The 20,601-nt window shown below is 36.3% G+C and overlaps 1 protein-coding gene across 1 annotated transcript in view; it reads right to left on the bottom strand.

Moving 5' to 3' along the window:
- NRK (Nik related kinase) overlaps positions 1-20,601 on the bottom strand; it is a 142,316-nt gene that overhangs the window by 118,795 nt on the left and 2,920 nt on the right. The window contains exon 2 of the mRNA XM_057718596.1: positions 16,335-16,400. Coding sequence (XP_057574579.1) covers positions 16,335-16,400 — 66 coding nt within the window. The remainder of the gene's footprint in view (positions 1-16,334; positions 16,401-20,601) is intronic.

Below are 20,601 nucleotides of genomic sequence, written 5' to 3' on the forward strand. Positions count from 1 at the left end.
TAGTGTCTGCTATATAGTAAGTACTTAACGGTAACGAATTGTTCTGGGCCAGGGTTCAAGACTAATTTACTTTGTATCTATACACTACAGTGCATGGCCTTCCCCACTTATAGTTTAGGAACTACTTTTTCCTGAAGCAGTAGAAAGAGTTGATGATGGCAGCAGGTCTAACGAATGAAGTCACTGAGAGAACTGGGAGATGGTGACATTGTTTCAGGCTCTATTTATCTCTCTACTGGGGACTCTTAGCAAATCCAGAGAGGGCATGACTAACAATGTCACATCAAGTAGACCTCCAGTATATCACTGCCCCTGGAATCTTCTTAAAATCTACAGAAGCATTTTTCCTGTGTGATTATCAGTTGTCCTTGGGGACATTCTCTGGGCCATCCTGGGGGAATTAGGAGCATAGCAAGATGGTGGCTGGATTTAGACAGTTCTTCTTGGCAATCTGTCTCTATTTTGCACTGTAGATCAGTCATGCCCTATGTATCCTTCTTTAAGATAATGCTCCCAGTATCACAGGCAAAATGATTTAACTCACAACTCTAAGAAGAAATGGACCACATAAAATGGGGTTCTAAACAACATAAATGGTCTTCCTATGAAGAAACAACTCTGTAAATTGAAGCCAGCGGTATCCTGGCCTGTGAAAAGATTGTTCACCGAAAGACAAAACAAAACAAGCGAACAAACAAACATCATTGACTGATATTGGCTGCAATCACATTAGGTGCTCAGGTCCATATCAGGCACAATAAAACTGGAGAGTGACTAATAAGTCACCAGCCTGGTACTCTTCCACTTTTAGATTAAGAAAAAAAAAAACGTGATACTGATTTTCTTTTCCAGCCCAGGGGACTGAGCAGGCAAAATGTTCTCCTTGACATGTCAAAGAGAAAACTCTCTTCTACTCAGCCTCTCAAAAAAGAGAAAATTACACACTTGTACTTGGTGGGCCCTACAGCTACCAGCAAAGCAGCTTTGCTATGGAGCATGACAGCAGCATCAAACAACATTTGTCAGAAGAAGCAGGGAGGAGTAGCAGCTGTTCTAGGACCAGAAGACCACTCCTATCCACCCTTTGGAAGCTTCTTAGGTAGGCTGAACCAGCATTCTCCACCATACCACAGCAGGTGAGCAAGATAATCTCCCTCTAATTTCTTAACACGGGCTTGGCGGATGGCAGATCTGTGACCAGGGGAAAGCTGTTCTAGATAAAGTTGGCAGGTAAACTATAAGACAGGCCCAGTTAAATCCGAATTTCAAAGAAACAAATATTTTTTTAGTGTAAATACATACTATTGGGACACACTGACACTAAAAAAAAATTCTGTTCTTTATCAAAATTCCAGTTTAACTGGGCATCCTGTATTTTTATTTGTAAAATCTGGCAGCCCTTATTGTAAGTTCTCTCTTACCCTTCTGTTTATTTTAATTTTTATTTTATATTGGAGTATAGTTGATTTCCAATGTTGTGTTAGTTTGAAGTGTAGAGCAAAGTGAAGCAGTTATACATAAACATATATCTATTCTTTTTCAGATTCTTTTCTCACATAGGTTATTATGGAGTATTGAGTAGAGTTCCCTGTGCTACGGAGTAGGTCCTTGTTGATTATATATTTTGTATATAGTAGTGTATATATGTTAATTTTTTCCTCTCCATTTCCCCCACTCCCCTATCTGATCATCAGGGCCCTGGAACATAAGATTTGAATAAAGAAAACCACAAAATATAGAATTAACCAATGAAATTTCATTTAGCATAGTGCTACTTCAGGGGATATTAAAGAAGCAATGCATATTATCTAGTTCCTGCCCTCATAGCCTTTTTACAATGAAAAGTTTGATTGGGACCATGTGAAGTTGCTTGGGCTCACATTTTACTCTGCAGGTTTTAATGCAAATAAAGGGCAAGTTGCATCCTTGAAGACTCAAGTGACTTTTGCTTCTATGTAAACCTGAGATACAACCTTAGGCATTAAACCTCTGTTTCTGTAACTCATTCAAACTGCATTGCAGTTCTTTACTAAGTACATACTGATATGTTAATTGCAAACAAATAGCAAGATAATTTGCAAGACCAACAGAACTCAGAAGAGATAAGTATTTATAAAGGAGTCGAGAGAGCACATTACTATATTTACCAATACTGTAGAAAGGCCGTCATTTGCCTATTTTTTTAAAAAAATACAAACTCTCCTGATTTGTAGAGAGTTAGAAAGGCTTTACAACTCAGTCTCAATGGAGTCATGTAAATAGTAACTTTGATATTCAGATCTTTAAATTAATTATCCTTATAAATTAACTGGCCCATCTGAAGGGCCTCAAGGAGGTAGGTTGACAGTGAGTTATGCTTCTCTAATCTCCCTCACTTGATGTCCAAGCATTAAGATCTCTCTGAGAAGTGCCTTTTGAAAACCATTTTGGACACAATATAAAACATCCACCTTCCATTTTAGTAAGGCTATGCATACTAGATGCCAACAAACATTTTGGTAATTTCTGTCAAATAATCAGTCAATTAATTCTGTCAATTTATTTTTGGAAGGAGTGGTGGTGAAGAAATCAGTCAAACCAATTTTCACATTGTGCTGGCTGCGGTAAACAAAGACTCTGCTCCCTACAAATATCACCACTCTGTTTTTCACTTCTCTTTAACTACTTTGCACCTTTCTATTCCCATCTGTTAGTTCTGCCCTGAGTCCTATTGAGGGGAGGATACAACTACCTCTTACTCAGTACAATATGTTGCTCAAGTATGAAAAGGCTTAAATTAAGCATATACGTATGGTGTCCCTGACTGATGGAAGTTTCCCAAGACATGGGACTAGAAATGTAACCCAACAACCAAGGTGTGTGTGTATATATATATATATATATATATATATATATATATCAGTGTAGGACCTTGCAAAATCCACATTACTAAAACTTTTAGAGTTTAACATTTAGGAGCATTTAATTTTTTTTGAAATTCACTAAAATTTAAGGTAGTTTAAAAACCCATTACAGCAACTGGCAAGCGTGGGTAGAAGGCTGAGAGAAGCAAAGACATTTGTAGGCTCTTATTTATGTGTTTTTCTTTCTAATGGCTGCCAATCTTCTAAGTCAGGAAATATTTGCACATGTTCTAGACATCTTCCTGAAGGTATGAGGCTCTCTTGAAACCATCCTTAGACTTGGCTGTGCCAACAACACTACAGCAAACTACAGTAACCCTAGAAAAAATATACTCTTTCAAGCTTCCTAAATGACTCATTCAGCAGAAAGTAAAAAAAAAAAAAAAAGTAAGGCTAATATTTCCATCCTTTGGAAATATTTATCTCTACACAGTGCCACCTTTTTTTTAATAGAGTAGAAAGTTACTTAGGTGGCATAATTTTTAAAGGCCAACCTGTCTCCAGCACTGGCTTAATAGGGTGTCATTAGTCAATCCTTTCCATCAAGGCACATCTGCAGAGAGCTCCTATTAAAATATGTCATTTGGGAGGGGGTCACATTTGTACACATCTTTTTTAGTCCCACAAGAAATTGTGCCAAGCACCCACATATAGAAGGTATTCCACTAGTACCAAAGAGATTATAAAGGTGATTCAGATAGATTTTCTCAACACCTAATTTTTTCATAGTGCCTACTTAATAGAATAAGACATTTACATTGAATTTTTTGCTTGGCATATATCCCTGATGCTTGTTGTGCCTAGTATGTGCAAGGTACTTTATGAGGTGCTCTGGAAATGTAGCCAAAATGAAAATGTCCTGGTTTCTGCCTCTGAAGAAATTTGTGAACTAGTTTTATTTATTTATTTATTTATTTATTTATTATTTATTTTGAACTACTTTTAGAAACTAAGGAATTCTTAGGCATCCACTCCAAGATTCGTAGCTGGTTTTCTACTGTCATTGCAATATATTATTATGTGACAAGGTGGGAGGAATTTGGCTACCTGCAAAATTCTTGTAGAGGTTAACCACCAGGAAAGCCTCAAGTTGTAAGTTCTGTTGAAACCTGCATCTCCATCTGAAGGGATAACATAAGAAGAATTTTACTTAAGTAGCACACCTGGTATACACCTCCTCATCTCAACGCCAAACCTGCCCCCATCTACCTGTTCAACTCTCTTCCTCTGCCAGCCTCTAACCTTCCAAGCTATAGCCACTTAGCCCGTCCCTAAAGGTACTTTATTCCAAGCCTAGACTGTCAGAGAAGTTGTGTTCTTAAGCAAAAAACAAACAATTATTCCTAGAAATGCATGTGTTAGAAAATACACAAATTATTTTTAATTTGTTAATTTTAAAAATCCCCACCAATCAGAAACCAATCATCCACGAAGGAGATCCTGAGGTTCTGTTTCATCTTTGAGAGACACTAATTTTCAATGATCATTTGTTGCCTTCCTCCTCCCTGGGGCTCCCAGTAGTAGCAGTAACTGAGGCAAAATACCTCTGGCCCTGCTCACTAGAAGAGAGTAAAGCATTAGCAAGCACTTCTTTGCTTTCCTAGGGCTTCTAAGGCTTTGAGTAGGGATTTAGTCATGAACTTTTTAGTCATGAGCTTCAAGTGTCCTATAAAGCCCATCTGCTTGCTCCAGTCCACTTCTGGAATTCTATTAAGTCCCTTGGACTAGAGTGTGCCTTAGTGCTTATCATGAAGGAAACAAATAGGCCAGAGGGACATATCATAAATAATCTTCATCACTGACCTCAGCTCACCAGTTTCCTATAAATTTTTATATATGGGAAGACATATTTTTCAACTGGCTGGTCCAGTTTAGTACTTTTCAAAAATTAATTAATTTATTTATAAAAATTAATTAATTAATGTATTGGCTGCGTTGGGTCTTTGTTGCTGTGTGTGGGCCTTCTCTAGTTGTGGTGAGTGGGGGCTACTCTTTGTTGCAGTGCACAGGCTTCTCATTGTGGTGGCTTCACTCGTTGTGAAGCTCAGGCTCTAGGCACATGGGCTTCAGTAGTTGTGGCACTCAGGCTCAGTAGTTGTGGCTCGAGGGCTCTAGAGCACAGGCTCAGTAGTTGGGGTGCACAGGCTTGGTTGCTCCATGTCATGTGGGATCTTCCTGGATCAGGGATTGAACCTGTGTCCCCCGCATTGGCAGGTGGATTCTTAACCACTGCGCCACCAGGGAAGCCCTTAGTTTAGTACTTTTTGACTGTGGCTTGTACCTGTTGATCTGAATATAATGTAGTAAAGTTAAGAACACAGACCTAGTGGTCAGGCAAATTTTGGTTTGACTCTTGACTTTGCAACTTAATAGCATTGTTTAGTAACTCAAATTTTAGATCCTTAATTTCTTCATTTATGAGATGGGGGAGATGATGATAACAATAGTGCCTACCTCAAAACACTTTTATGAGATATAAATGATATGGTGTAAATTAAGCACTAGGCACAATGTAAGCACTCAGTGAATATTACCCATTTTCTTTTTTTTCCTCTTTTTTTCTATGAGTTTGGCTTTTCATTTATTTTTTTATTTTTATTTTTTTATTGGAATATAATTGCTTACCCATTTTCTTTTAATGTTAATTTTTAGGACACTGAGCTCACTATCTCTAAAGTGACCAAACATTTCATTTTCCATCTTTTTTTCTCACTCAATTTGTGTACTGAATAATCTTTCATTTAATTTTCATTTTTTTCTCAGAGTTACGGAAAGCTGTCCTTCTCTGAGGACTCTCAGAAGTGTCCTTGTTGATTGTGGTGGTGTTTTTGTTTTGTTTTGTTTCTCTTCAGAGTTAATGATTTATACAAAGTGTTACTGGCAGTGCTTAGAATATAATCAATCTTCTTTTCCCTCAGGGGAACCTGAATAACCCAACCTACTTTTTCTAGTCATAAGGAGACTCTGCCTATAAATGACATACCTAAAAGGAGCTTTATTATTTTTCCAGCACGAATTACACATAAATCACCTCCATATTATTATTTCTCCAATTGAAAAGACACACAATTTATGCCTCATTGTTCCTCTCTTTCTTCATGCTCTGGTGGAGGAGGAATACAAATTCCTGAGTGTAGCTGAGCAGAAAGAAAAAACAGTGCTGGTTAAATAACTGCTTAATATTCTGACATTCTTTGATATTTTAGCATTATTTTACTCATAGGCCTGTTTTTAAGAGCCTGCCTTTAATGTAGCCCCAGCAACATAAAAGTTTAAGAGCTTCCACTTTTGCTTTGGCACCTCTGGAGAGCTACAGTGGCACATTAATTTCTAAATGCTATTTTGGCATCATCCACAAAACTACCTCAGATACAGATACACAAATAGAGTAGAATGTTGAAGAGTTCTAAAATCAAGTTAGGGCTCATTGTTATTTTCAAGAGTTAGAAATGCCTAAATGCTCTTTTCCAAAGTGTCTGTTTCATGAAATGTGGTGAGGACCTGGCTAACTAGTTTACACTGGTCAACTTTAGAGGATCAAGGAAAGAAAGAACTTTTGATACTTCAACCACCTTCATTGAATTTACTGAGAATCTGACCACAGTGTCATATATATACACATATATATACACGCACACCTATATACATATATAATATTCTATATAGTATATATAAATATATGGTATGTATATACATATACATGCATTTTGTGTATATATGTGTATACAAACATATATATGTTTATATGTATATTTCTACACATTAATGTACATATATAGTATATATAAATATATACGCAAAATAAAACAAAATTTGATTTTCAACATATTAGACAAAGAGTGCATTGGTGCTTTTAGCAGTACTTCCACCACTCTTTAAAATGGGTTTTTTTCACATAAATTTTCCTAGGACTGATAAATTTAAAACATATTTAAGTATATAAGCTAAGCATTAATTTTGCAATTTTGTATGTCAATTTTTCCCCTACACACAGAGATTTATATTTTATTAAAAATCTATAATTGGGGGCTTCCCTGGTGGCACAGTGGCTAAGAATCCACCTGCCAATGTAGGGGACACGGGTTTGAGCCCTGGGCGGGGAAGATCCTACATGCCGCGGAGCAACTAAGCCCGTGCACCACAACTACTGGGCCTGCGCTCTAGAGCCTGTGAGCCGCAACTACTGAGCCAATGCGCCGCAGCTACTGAAGCCCACACACCTAGAGCCCATGCTCCGCAACAAGAGAAGCCCCTGCTTGCCACAACTAGAGAAAGCCCATGCACAGCAATGAAGACCCAAAGCAGCCAAAAATAAAATAAATAATAAAATAAATCTTAAAAAGAATCTGATTGAACAAAGCCACCATGCTATGGTTTATTAGTCTTGGCTTTTGTTTAGAAATTGTATTTGTCTCCATCCATTTAAATTTGTCTTTTTTGCTCATAGAGCCTATTTATAAAATCAACTGGATTAAGTATATGAAGACAAGAGACCATGATTTTTGCATTACTCCAACACACCAAATATAGAATTTCAATTTCTCCCCATATATATCTGTGAACTTAACTGTGGCCTCTTGAGAGCACAAATTCTACATATGTCTTTTATTTTCACCTTTCATTTCTATCATGCTATTGCTTCTTCCTCCCTCAAGTTTTATCAGGAGGCAGAAGTAAATTTTGGTGTAACACAAAAAGAAAAAGACAAGGCTACAACTCAGAGACTGGGTTATATTCCACAGTTTGAGAGATGTCATGGCCAAGATAGCAATATTCCATTTTCTCCACGGCCTCTAGGCCTCAGCACTTGCCACTAATTTGGTCCCCTGAGTCTCAATTTATTTAGTGTATGTTGGTTCTTTCACCCCCATTGCAAATATTCAAACTCAGTTCTCTTATTGAGGAAAAATTTGCTCCTGGAGTCTGAGTTAGAAGGTTCATTAGCCTTTCCATATCCGGGCAGGGGACATCCCTATTTTCTCCCTCCTTTTGCCCAATCTCACCCTAGCACTCCCTTTTCTTTCTGTTACTCATCACTCCCTCCTCAATGTAGAGCTACAGTCATAAGGAAAATAACCTCCTTATTTATGTCTACCAAAACTAAATCAATAAAAATGATCACTACCCCCCACCCCTGCTGCGAGAAAATGGTTTCTGGTAATTCTAACTAGCACCTAACATAGTGCTTGGGACACAGTGAACATTCAATAAATATTTTTAATTGTATTATGGAAAATTAAACATTCAAAGCAATGTTTTTATTTAATGGATAAATTTATGTTTCCAATGCTAGAGACGGCTGAGGGTTATTTAAGAAACACCAATCCCTACTTTTGAGGCATATAATCACAAGGGGGCGATGTCACAGGAAGAAGGAGGAACCAAGAGAGGGCTCTGGTCTTGAGGTACCAGGGAGGCAAAATAGCCAAGTAAGCCTGTGGCCTCAACTCAGCTTCAGCTTCAGTTCCTACTCCTGAGGCTTGCAACGTATAATGAAATGTACAGTGTTATGCACTTTACGGGTGCTCAAGCAATATTTGTTGGCTGACTTAATTGAGCTATATTTGCAAAATGGCAAGGATGTGAGGAAACTTTCCTACCTAAAAAGAAAGCATTCACAGTGCTAGACATTTGGTAGGCAAATAAACAGTATAATTTCAGCCTAAAAGGAAAAATACTCAAACCCCTATCCAATAAGCCTAGTGGCTAGGCAACCCAAATGTCAGCACCATGTTTCTGAAACTTAATTTAAAATATCAAAAATTGCATGTCATCAACTTTGAAGACGTTTCTTTCCTGCCTTTCTGTTCCCACTCCCTCTCCTAACTTCCAATCCAGAAAAATGTAACTAGTAAACCTAAATATCACCTGTCTGGTAAGATTTCCAAGTAAAAGCAATGTGTCAAGCCGTGATTTAAAAAAAAAAATCAAATTTAACAGGGATGCACTGGACAGTGTTTTAAAAAGAAATTACCATATTCAACAGTGTACTTCCAGAAAGCAATGGATTTAGGAATTTGTTCATCATTGTAATGCCACACCTTCTATATCTGACTTAAATCTGCTGAGTAGGGGCAGATGACTGCTCTAATATATCTCAAGGATAGATGCTTATGCCCAGGGTATGTTTTTAAGTTTTATAACAATAAGATATTTGGCTCAGTCCCTTCCTTCCACTAGCATTAACTGAGTTCCAACTAGGCATCAGGGACATGTGAAAATTAAGTTCTAGACCCAATTGTAAAGTTTTACCCTATTTCAGGTGAATGTTTCCTTAGCTTGAAATAGCTGCCTTGAAGCTTTTCCCACTCCTTTTTTTTACCCTCACCACCTGCAAACGGCAACATGAGAATAGGTGATTAAGGTCAGAAGTACAGTCAAGACTTTGTGAAGTGGTTCACTCTGGCAATTCAGTTCATTGTCTTACTCCAATAATATTCTGCTTAAGAAAATGCTATTAGATAACAGTAACACAGTTTTGCTTTTGCATTGTGTATCATAGTAGTTACTGAGCTAAATATTAGGTCTTGCTATCAGGTAGTAAAGTGGAAGAAAGAATGGAAAAACATGATGAGAATCATTTTATTTGGTGAAATGAGGAACTACTTTGCCTGATAGCAAATAATCAACTTTTATTTTGCAGGGTGGTGAAAGAACTATAAGATAGTTATTATTATGCTGATGACAGTAAGAATAAGAATAGTTTACATTTTAATGATTTCCAGGCACTGTGCTAGGTGTACTGTTGAAGAGCCAGAAGAAATGCTGGAGATTACCTAGCCAAACACATTTATTTTATACTTGAGGAAACAGACCCAGAAAAGTCAATTTACAAGTATTGTGTCAGTTAATGGGAGAGTCAGGTTGCTACCCACTGAGCAATCTTAAAGGGCCTTGGTCTCTTTCTTAATATCTCATAAAATAATTGTGGTCTCTCTGTGTATATTGCTTTTTTGGGAAATTGTTTATCTTTTTAACAGTACCATTAAAAACCAAGTTTCAAACTATTTTCTTTTTGTTGATATGCTCTCACATGGACAAATTCTAAATATTCTTCCAATTCAAATGACAATTCTTAATCTATGAGACTAGCATCTAAAGGTGAAGAGGAAACTGTTTTATAACTCTACTAGAGGGACAAAAAAAGATCGGTACTTTCTCCGAAAAAAAAGAGAGAGAAATAAAACCCACAATTTTAAATAAGGTTTGTACTGGCAGGAGGTGGGAGAGGGTAGAAAGACAAGCATTTAATTAGAAGAAAAAGAAGGAAAGGAAAAAGGTTACAACGTGGAGTGTGCAACTCAGCCTTCATTTCAATGTGCACAGACCTCAGTAGACAGCTGGAAACCTGCCAGAGAACGAGGCCTTGGAAACAAGCTGGAAGACACTGGAGAGACTTTAACCAAAACAAACACCAGCAAGGGATGTGGTTGGCAGAGCTGAAAAAGCAAAGGACTCTATGAGTCACTCCAACATTAATTTTGAATGGTATTATGCTTCCATTTTGTTGTACGGGATATTTATACAGCATTTTATATATATATATATATATATAAATATATATACACACACACACACACACACACATATATGTGTATATTATTTAGATAAAGAACATATGACATTACAGTCATTAGAAACATACAATTAAAAAATATAGAATAGGACTTCCCTGGTGGCACAGTGGTTAAGAATCTGCCTGCCAATGCAAAGGACACAGGTTCGAGCCCTGGGTCGGGAAGATCCCACATGCCGTGGAGCAACTAAAGCCATGCACCACAACTACTGAGCCTGTGCTCTAGAGTCCACGAGCCACAACTATTGAGCCCTTGTGCCACAACTACTGAAGCCCGTGCACCTAGAGCATGTACTCCGCAACAAGAGAAGCCACGCAATGAGAAACCTGCACACCACAACGAAAAGTAGCCCCTGCTCGCCACAACAACAGAAAGCCCGTGCACAGCAATGAAGACCCAACACAGCAAATAAAGTTTAAAAAAAAAAGGTTAAATAAAAAAAAAAATGTTAAACTCATGGCTTGCCTTAACTGAATACTGTGTAAGGGCTTTACATATACATTAAAAAAATACAGAGAGTAGAAAAGTACATCCAGTATCTCACTATTCTAACCATTTAATTCACCATTTTTATGTGCAAGTTTTAACATAATTGTACTAGAGTATACAAATATGCAATACTTTACTTAACATCATAAACAAAGTTCTATGCTGCTAGATATCTTCATAAACATTGCTTTTCAGAGCAATGATATAGTAACTGAATTAAGATAATTTACTTCATCTTATTTTTTATTATTTAGGATTTTGTTGAATTTGTCTTTCTATATAAGTAATAGAAACAGTAATAATGATATCAGTAGCTATCTTCTAAAGATAGCTACCATGTGCCAAGTACTTTATATGCATTTTTTCTAAATTTTATAAAATCTAGCAAGGTAGGTATTATTAGCTCCATTTTATAAATAAGGAAATTTATACTCAGAGGTTAAGTGACTTGCTCAAGGTCATAGCTAATTAATGGTCAAGTAAGCACCGAATTAGGTCTGTCTTGTTCCAAGGCAGGCCTACTTTTCACCACAAAATGCTATCTTTCTGCTAAAATGAATATCTTTATGCTTTTTCTATATTTTTGTGTTTATCATAGATTTCCAGAAGTGGAATTATTGGTGTAAAGAGTAAGAATATTTTAAAAGCGTTTACTACATACTCAAGGTTGTTTTCCATGAAGGAGGTATTGATATAAAGTGTCACCATCCCCAAACCTTTTACAGAAAGAAACAAATTTGAGGTAGATAAAGGAAGTCACATCAATGAGTGACAAAGGAAAATCTGACTAATGTAAATAAAGCACCTGTAGTCATTCACCTTCTGTAACACAGAGGTTTCTACTTCGAAGATGATGGTAGAAAGTGTCCTCTTTCTCTGGATGTGAATAGGTACATATAAATTTCTTAGGAATTATAAATGCGTACATGACCTAGTATATAGTAGATGCCTCATGAAGATTCAGTTAAAAGAAATTGACATGGACTTCTGGCTCCTGATAAAGATGTGAAAAGCTAGAAAGTGTGCCACCTCCACCCTAATAACAATCAAAAAGTGAATAACCTAAGAAATTATAACTTGAACCCAGAGAGAAGTCTCAAGGCAACCAACCAGCCTGAAGTCTGCGAAAAGACAAGCACTTGCAGGGAGTGATGGGACATGAGCACTGGCTCACCTGTGGCTACAGAATAAAGACAGAATCACCATAGAAGCTGGTATACAGAATTCTGCTGAACATGGATGGACCTGGAGAATACCATACTAAGTGCAGTAAGCCAGACAAAGACAAATATCACATATCACTTATATGTGGAATCTAAAAAAAATGATACAAATGAACTTATTTACAAAACAGAAATAGACTCACAGACTTAGATAATGAATTTATGGTTACCAGGAGGGAAGAGTGGGAGGGAAGGATAGATTGGGAGTTTGGGATTGACATGTACACATTGCTATACTTAGAACAGATAACCAACAAGGACCTACTGTATAGCACAGGGCAAGCTGCTCAATTTAGGCTATTGCGTAATAACCTAAATGGGAAAAGAATTTGAAAAAGAATAGATACATGTATTTGTATAACTGAATCACTGCTGTACACCTGAAACTAACACAGCATTGTTGATCAACTATGCTTCAATATAAAATAAAAATAAAAAAAAAAGAATTCTGCTGAATTTTTAATGAACTGCTAAAGGCCAAGTATGGGCTAGCATAAGCCACTCTCATGAGCCACAGATACAAGAGGAATTTACACACAGTCATGCGTTTTTCTCCACAGATCTATAGTTCTGACGTGGTGGAGAGAAGAAGCCCTTGCAGTAGTAAAAGCGTGAAACCATACCCAATCTCTCTCCCCCCACTTATGGAATAAAAGCCCTAAGCCTTAGGGGAAGAGCATCAAACCCTGTTCCCCTCAGAGTACAGATGAAGACCTGATATTGCTGAGGGAAATGTAAAAAAAAAAAAAATTCAGTCCTCTACTTCTGGGGGAAGCATAGGAATTAGGCCTGGGTCCAAAACATTTAGAAGTGTCTACCACTAAGGGGGGCAGGATAAGTAAGAAAGTCCCACATTCATGACCTAGAAGCACAGGATCTGCCTAAGACTGGGGTTGAACCACAGAGAACTCCTCCCTGCTCCACACCATTGGGCTAACAAGCCCTTAAAGAAGCGGTAGCAGTATACCACTAGGGGAGGCATGAGAGCATTGAGCGAGAATCTTTGAAGCACAGAAGCACAAGGAAGAACTAAAGCTCATATCCCAGAAGCTCAGAGAACCCCAAGGATGGTAAATACCCCACCAAACACACACACACACACACACACACACACACACACACATCAAAAATAAAAACAAAACCCTTAGATATTTCACATTTAAACTGCTGAAAAACAAAGATAACGAGAAAAATCTTAAAGGCAGCCAAAAGAAAAACACAAAGGAACAAGGGTAAGAATGACAGCAGACTTCAGAAGACAATAATGTTATCTTTAAAGTGCTAAAAGAGGACTTCCCTGGTGGTGCAGTGGTTAAGAATCCGCCTGCCAATACAGGGGACATAGGTTCAATCCTGATCCAGGAAGATCCCACATGACATGGAGCAACTAAGCCCATGCACCACAACTACTGAACCTGTGCTCTAGAGCCCACGAGCCACAACTACTGAGCCCATGTGCCACAATTACTGAAGCCTGCGTGCCTAGAGCCCGTGCTCGGCAACAAGAGAAGCCACCATAATGAGAAGCCCGCGCCACAATGAAGAGTAGCCCCCACTCTCCGCAACTACAGAAAACCTGCACACAGCAGCAAAGACCCAATGCAGCCAAAATAAATAAAATTTAAAAAAAAATCTTTAAGCTCTTTTAAAAATAAACAAACAAAAAAATAAAGTGCTGAAAGAAAAAACAGTAACTGTCAACCCCAAATTCTATATCGAGTGTAAATATCTTTCAAATATGAAGGAGAAATAAGGATTTCTCTCACAAAGGCACAGACTATTACCAGAAGCCCTGCACCATAAGAAATGTTAGAGGAAGTTCTTTAGGTTTAAGGAGTATCATACCCAGATAGAAACTTGGATTTACCCAAAGAAATGAAGATTCCAGAAATAGCTTAAATGAGTATAAATATACATTTTTCTTCTTTTTAAACTGCTCTAAAAGATAACTGACTAAATAAAAAGTAGTAGTATTGAGTAGAGGGAACAAAGTAGTAGTAGTATGGGTTTATATCACACGTAAGAGCAAAACGTATAACAACCATGATAAGCATAATAATAAGCTGGGACACCAAACAGTGAAGTGCTAGAATATTACTTAAAGGTATACTGTGTAATTTAAGATGTATATTGAAAAATTTTGATTGTGGTGGTAGTTACATGACTGGACATGTTTGTTCAAATTCATAAAATTCTACACTTAAAAGGATGAATTTTACCAAGTGTAAACTATACCTAAATAAGCCCTAGTTTATTATTTTTTAAGATTTTTTTGATGTGGACCAGTTTTAAAGTCTTTATTGAATTTGTTACAATATCACTTCTGTTTCATGGGTTTTTTTGGGGGGGGTTGTTTTGGGTTTTTTGTTTATTTTTTTGTTTTTTGGTTGTCTTTGGCCATGAGGCACATGGGAGCTTAGCTCCCTGACCAGGGATCGTACTCACAGTCCCTGCATTGGAAGGTGAAGTCCTAACCACTGGACTGCTAGGGAAGTCCCCTGAGCCCTAGTTTAAAAAAAAAAAAGACTTAGGTACAACTCACCTTTTTACCCTTTTGACTTTTCTTTTTTTATGGCATCACAATTCTGATGACTACTGATGAGAAATCATCTTTTTGTGTTATCTAGCCTTACCTTTGCTTTTTGCCTTATGTAACTGAGGTTTTTATTCCTAATATCTGATGGTGGAGAGAGCTCTATACCTTCAAATCAAAGCAAGTACACATACACACACACATACACATACAGTTAAATACACACCCCTCAGGAATTAAAATGTGTACGCAGCCATGGAGATTATAAATGTACCATAAAGAAGAGAAATTTCTGTGTTTAAGATGTAGGTATCTATGCACAAGGTGGCAAAATTTGCTTAGATCACACAAAGGTTAACTAATCATTCAGTCTGGAATGCAATTGAGGTAACATAAACAATATATTTGTGTCTGCATCACATCCCTGTCTATAGCTTATTGTTTCTGTTAATAGGTCAGGTCAAAATGGCTTGAAAAAACTTTTATCATGAATATTGGCATTCTCTCTGTTCCTTATACTCACCAAGGTTCTTTCTGCTTTTAGGATCCTTCATAAAATGTTATTTAATGTTATTTCTACTACCCAACATCTGTGCTTTAGTTACCTTTGTGCAAATTTTAAAGATCTTCCCACCCTACCTGGGTAGATGAATTTTAAAAAGAAGCTCCTTCTGGGCAGCCCTAAGGTTACAAGGCTGACCTAGGTGATAGGGCCACTAAAGCACCCTCCATCTCCAATCCAGCCCTTAACACTGCCCCTGCTCTACCTAGAATGAATCAACATCATCCTTTACAACCATGTCTTTGCTTGGTTATCTCATATTTGTCCTCCTGATGTCAGTTTGCCAGTGATTCCCCTAGGGAGCCTGACCCTTCAATCTAAATTAAGTCCCCCTATTCTTTACTTTTATATCACTAGGAATTTTCTTACAGAAATATATTACAATTGCAATTATATAGCTATTCATGTGCTTACTTATATATTTGCCTCCTCCAAGCCCCCACCCCCCCCAACACGTGCACAATTACACACATTTAATCACTTACACATTTCTAGACCATAAACCCTGGAAGAGCAGGGAGTGTTTTCTTTATCACTTTATCTCCAAAGACTATCACAGTTCCTGGCATATACCTTGTGCTTAATAAAAATCATTAAACAAATGCAGAGATTTTCTTGTTGGATTATTTGGGAAACTATTACATACATGTGCACATTCATGTACATAGTATGATATAGAATGCTATGGAAACTTTTTGTAACACTCAGCTTAAAAATCGAATGTAATTAGAATGGTATGGACAGATATCAAACAAGTGATATTTTTATTTGGGAACATATTATTTGAATTAATTCTCTTTTCCTTTGGGATTTTATTAATTTTCTCTTAATAATGTTTAGATCTTACGTTTTGTTGGTTGTTTCATTCTAGCTTTCCAATCCATTTTTTGGTAATAATTTTCACAGCTGTCACTGAGCTATCTTAATTTGACTGTTCACTCAAAGTAAAATGTGTTTTGCCATTATTTGATTTGCAGTGTGGGGTTTCAACTTACAATCATTATTATTAGAAAACGTAGAATGAATACATAACGTAACTCCACTTACCAAATAGATTCTGCCGTAAGTACCAAGGCCAATGGTTTTATCCAGTGAGAATATTCCAGTTGGATCCTGCAAAAATGTAGAATAAAACTTTTCAATTTTCTTGGAAAAACAGCCAAGCATTAAACTATCTAAAGAGGTATTTCCAAACTGCCTTGTTCCCTTAGAATTTCCATGGGAAGAACCTAAGTGTTATTAACCTAAAGAATAGAGTTGTCACAGTCTCCCTGGACTGAGTGTAGTCATTTACACAAAAAGAAGCAATAGTGTGAACAGTATTTATGATAATTAACTATCACAAAACTGTAAAATGCATACAATTATATCTAGTTGAGGCATAGTCATAAGTTAATTAGAAAGACTATTAAAAGTAATGTTTAAATTAAAAGACTTTTAAAAGTAAAAATAAATTTATTTGCAATTGCAATACTTTTGATATCCATCTTTTGAGTGCTAACTAGACACGCAAAAAGTTTACCATACAGCAATGGTAATATTGAGTAGATATGTAAAGATGAGTAGATATTGGCTACAAAGTCTAGATTGTTTATTTTAATAGTAATTCTTAAGAAAGAATATTGCCTCTAAATATGAATAACAAAACAAGATCATAGCATTAAAAGAGCATTGTTTTTTTTTAAAAGTAGACACTTGTTTTTGTTTGTTTTTAAGTTAATCTTTACATCAGCTGAATACTTTTTCATGGCACAAATTCATTGGTGATATTGTCTGTGTCTTAACCCTAAATGTAGCATCACAGGAGACAAAATATAACATGTTTATCAACAGATTCTTAAGCCTTCCATATTCATCCTTAAACATTGTTTCCTTACCTTAAAACATGGTTATTCATTTCTTGTTCAACACAAAACATGGTTTCTTGAATTTTATCACTATTTAAATTTTTACTCTAGTATCTTATTTTGCTATTTTAGCAAAACAGATATGAGGTATGAGTAGATGCCAATTTATACATAAATTAATAGGAGCATTGGCAAATTCTCAGAAATTCACATGCTTCATATAAAGCACATTTTATATACAAAAACTTTGTATAACCTTGTTTGAAAATATTTTTATCACTGTCACAAATGTGAGCTAAACAGAAAAACTATTGAGCAAATGCAATGTATATGACTGAAATTATAGACTCCTTTAAACCGGTGTGATATTTGTGTAATCTAGCAAAAGTGTCATAGGAAAATGACACAGCTCTGGGATTACTTCAGTCAACAAGTATTCAACTGGACAGAGTCAGGAGACTGAAGTTTTAGCCCCAGTTCTGCCATTAATTAACTATATGACTTTGTGTAAGTTATTTACTCTCTCTGGGACTCAGTTTTCACATATATAAAATAAAGGTGCTGTGTTAGGTGATTCCTAGCTCTAAAATTCTTTAGAAAAAAATCATATTCTGACATTCTAAAATCCAGATGTTTCCAATGCATTGATATGACAACTGTTAGCAGCCTACATTCTTAAAATTATAATTAAAATCAGTGTTAGAATGTGCACAGTATCATTGTAGGAAAATAGTTCAGGGAACATACTCGCAACAAAATACAAAGTTTTTTAAAATGATAATTTTGAGGACTCAAGAAAAGTAAAAATAGATTGTTATAGTGGACTTTGATAATAAGCATATCATTGCTGTTATAACTCATTGAAAAATGTATGGGAAAAAGTTAGCTAACAAAGAAGTGCCTAAGGTTTGGCTTGAAGAGTTTATAATTTAGCATATTCTTTAAAGGAGATCTTTGAAGAATTTATATGAGACATTATTAATTCTGGAGAAACAGCCTCTGGTCATCTGTCAAAAGAATCAAATATGTTAGCTGATTCCTACTGGTAAACCACACTTTGTTATAGCTGAGACTGCATTTTAGCTAAAAAAAAAAAAAATACCATATATCAGAGAATTACTGTATTATCTCAATAAGTTTATTTCTGAATCTTTGAGTATGGTCTTTAATTTCTTTAATCCTTTTTCTAGCCCTCAATAATGTAAGTATCTTACTCATATTTGAACTCAGGTATCTACTCACTCAAAAAAGACACTAAGGAAACAAACAGGACAATAAAATGCCTGTGGAAGTCTTGTAGGCCTTATTTTATCTATATTCATGTTGTTTGGAAAATTTTCCCTGCTCACAAATGACCAAAACATCTTAATTCTCCTCATGCTCACATTTAATAAAAGAAGGTTTTAAAAACTTGTTTTTTTTTTGTTCTTGAAGGCAGCTCATTTTAGTATTCATCTATTCTAATTTACTATTTTTTCATTAGTTTTATGCAACATTTTTTATCCCCACTCCACACTAATATCTTTCAAAACTAAATGATTGTCAAACTGGGCAAAAAGAGGAAGGGAATTATGCTAATTATTATGGTAATATTACTCAATTTCTTATATCAGATTTTCCACTGAATTATAGTCAGAGAAAGCTTATTCTGGGCTCCCAAAGAAGGAATATTGAAAAATCAACTTTTTGGGCACTGTGAAATTTAAAGGTCCTCACCAGAGCGGTCTCTTTGATTACTTGGTCCTCTCCTCTACCCTGTTACTCAGAGATAAGAAAATGAGAAAAGGATAGATCTTTATAATGACTGCTATATCAATTTAGAGAATATTTGGTGGTTCAGTATGCTTCGGTGTTCCACTTGGTTAAAAGAATGGTCAGTTAACAAGAAACCTTAATTTGTGAAAGTTTTTCTCAAAAGGTATTACTAAAAGTCTGTTTTAAAACATTTCTGAATCATAAAGTGTTGGGCAATACTCTATACTTCGCTATATTTTTCTATGTATCTAAATTAACTCCTGCAATTTAAAAGTCCTAGTCTGTTTGCCCCCTGAAATCCAGAATTTGAGGAGTTGTTTATGTCTTCTGAATTCAAGAAGGGGGGGGAAAATGAACACCTTGATGGGTAATTTTATTAAAGGCAGAGGGTGGGGTGGGGGGGTGGGTAACAGGAAGAAAAAGAACCACTAGAAGGCAGTGTTTGCTGGTCATTAAAGAGATGCAAAAGCAGAGGCTGATCTACAGAACCAAATACTGCAGAAATTAAGAACAAAGGGGAAATGATAAATGGTCAAAGTAGGTAGTAATACATTTCAGATTTAGGGCAGTAAAAGAAAACCATAGAACACATTCCAATAGTTAGACAGTTAAAGGAAGAAAAGAGATTGCACAGTACCTAGAAGGAATAGCAGAGGCTATTGTTCTTTTGTTTTAAATATTAGAAATAGTGATTTTATGAAAATAGTTTATGGAGAGAGAACCTGAAAATGGCAGATAAAATAAGTGTCAAAGTAAGTTTCAGAGATATTTGGAGGGATGGGCTTCACAATTCAAGTGGAAAATATAAAAAGGACAATCTCTTCTTCTAGACCAGTGTTTCTCAAACTTTGGACTGCATACTCTCCCTACATGAGACTTATCTGGAGAATCTTGTTTAAAATACAGATTCCTTGTCCCAACCATGGAATTATGAAATCAGAATTTCTGTGGATGGGTCCCAAGATCGAAGATAATTCTTGGGCACTGTTCCGATGCACTAACATAAAACCCACTGCTCTAGATATTGAGGGGAAAAAGACTGAGAAAATCGACTGAAGTACAATGTCGTTTTGAGGTGATGCTCTAAAATACCTAATGGAGGATATGCTGAATATTTCACTCCTTGTGGACTAGAAGGTAAAACTGATTCAAAATAGTGGGCTAAGGGACTTGAGAAAATGAAAGGTTCTCATAACTGAGTGTGGAAGACTGGGAGAGCTGGCAGTTATATTTAAATATAAACCTAATGTAATTCAAATATAGTTTTTTGGATCATGTACTATTTCAGATCACCTCTGCCACTACTGTCCTCCAGGCTTGTCTAATCCTGACCCCAATATAGATTAGGACTACACATGGCAGTGTCAAATACCAAGGCCAGAGTCCTGAGGAATGTCATTACCATACTGGGGGACTATCATAGTGAAAGACATGCCAGATTTGGAGATGAAGAAATAGTTTCCAGCCCCAAGGATTGAGTGACACACGCATAGTAGGGAAAAAAACTTATATATATGTGTGTGTGTGTGTGTGTGTGTGTGTGTGTGTGTGTGTGTGTGTATATCCTCAGGTATTGCTGCTGGCAGGCAATGTGAAACACAGATTTTATATATATATATATATATTTATTTATATTATATATATATATATGGTTTTTGCAATTCTTTTTTCAAAAAGTAACCACAAACCACAAATCTCTGTACTTTCTTTTC

Source organism: Hippopotamus amphibius, chromosome X (genome assembly GCF_030028045.1).
Source record: "Hippopotamus amphibius kiboko isolate mHipAmp2 chromosome X, mHipAmp2.hap2, whole genome shotgun sequence".
NCBI lineage: Eukaryota > Metazoa > Chordata > Mammalia > Artiodactyla > Hippopotamidae > Hippopotamus > Hippopotamus amphibius.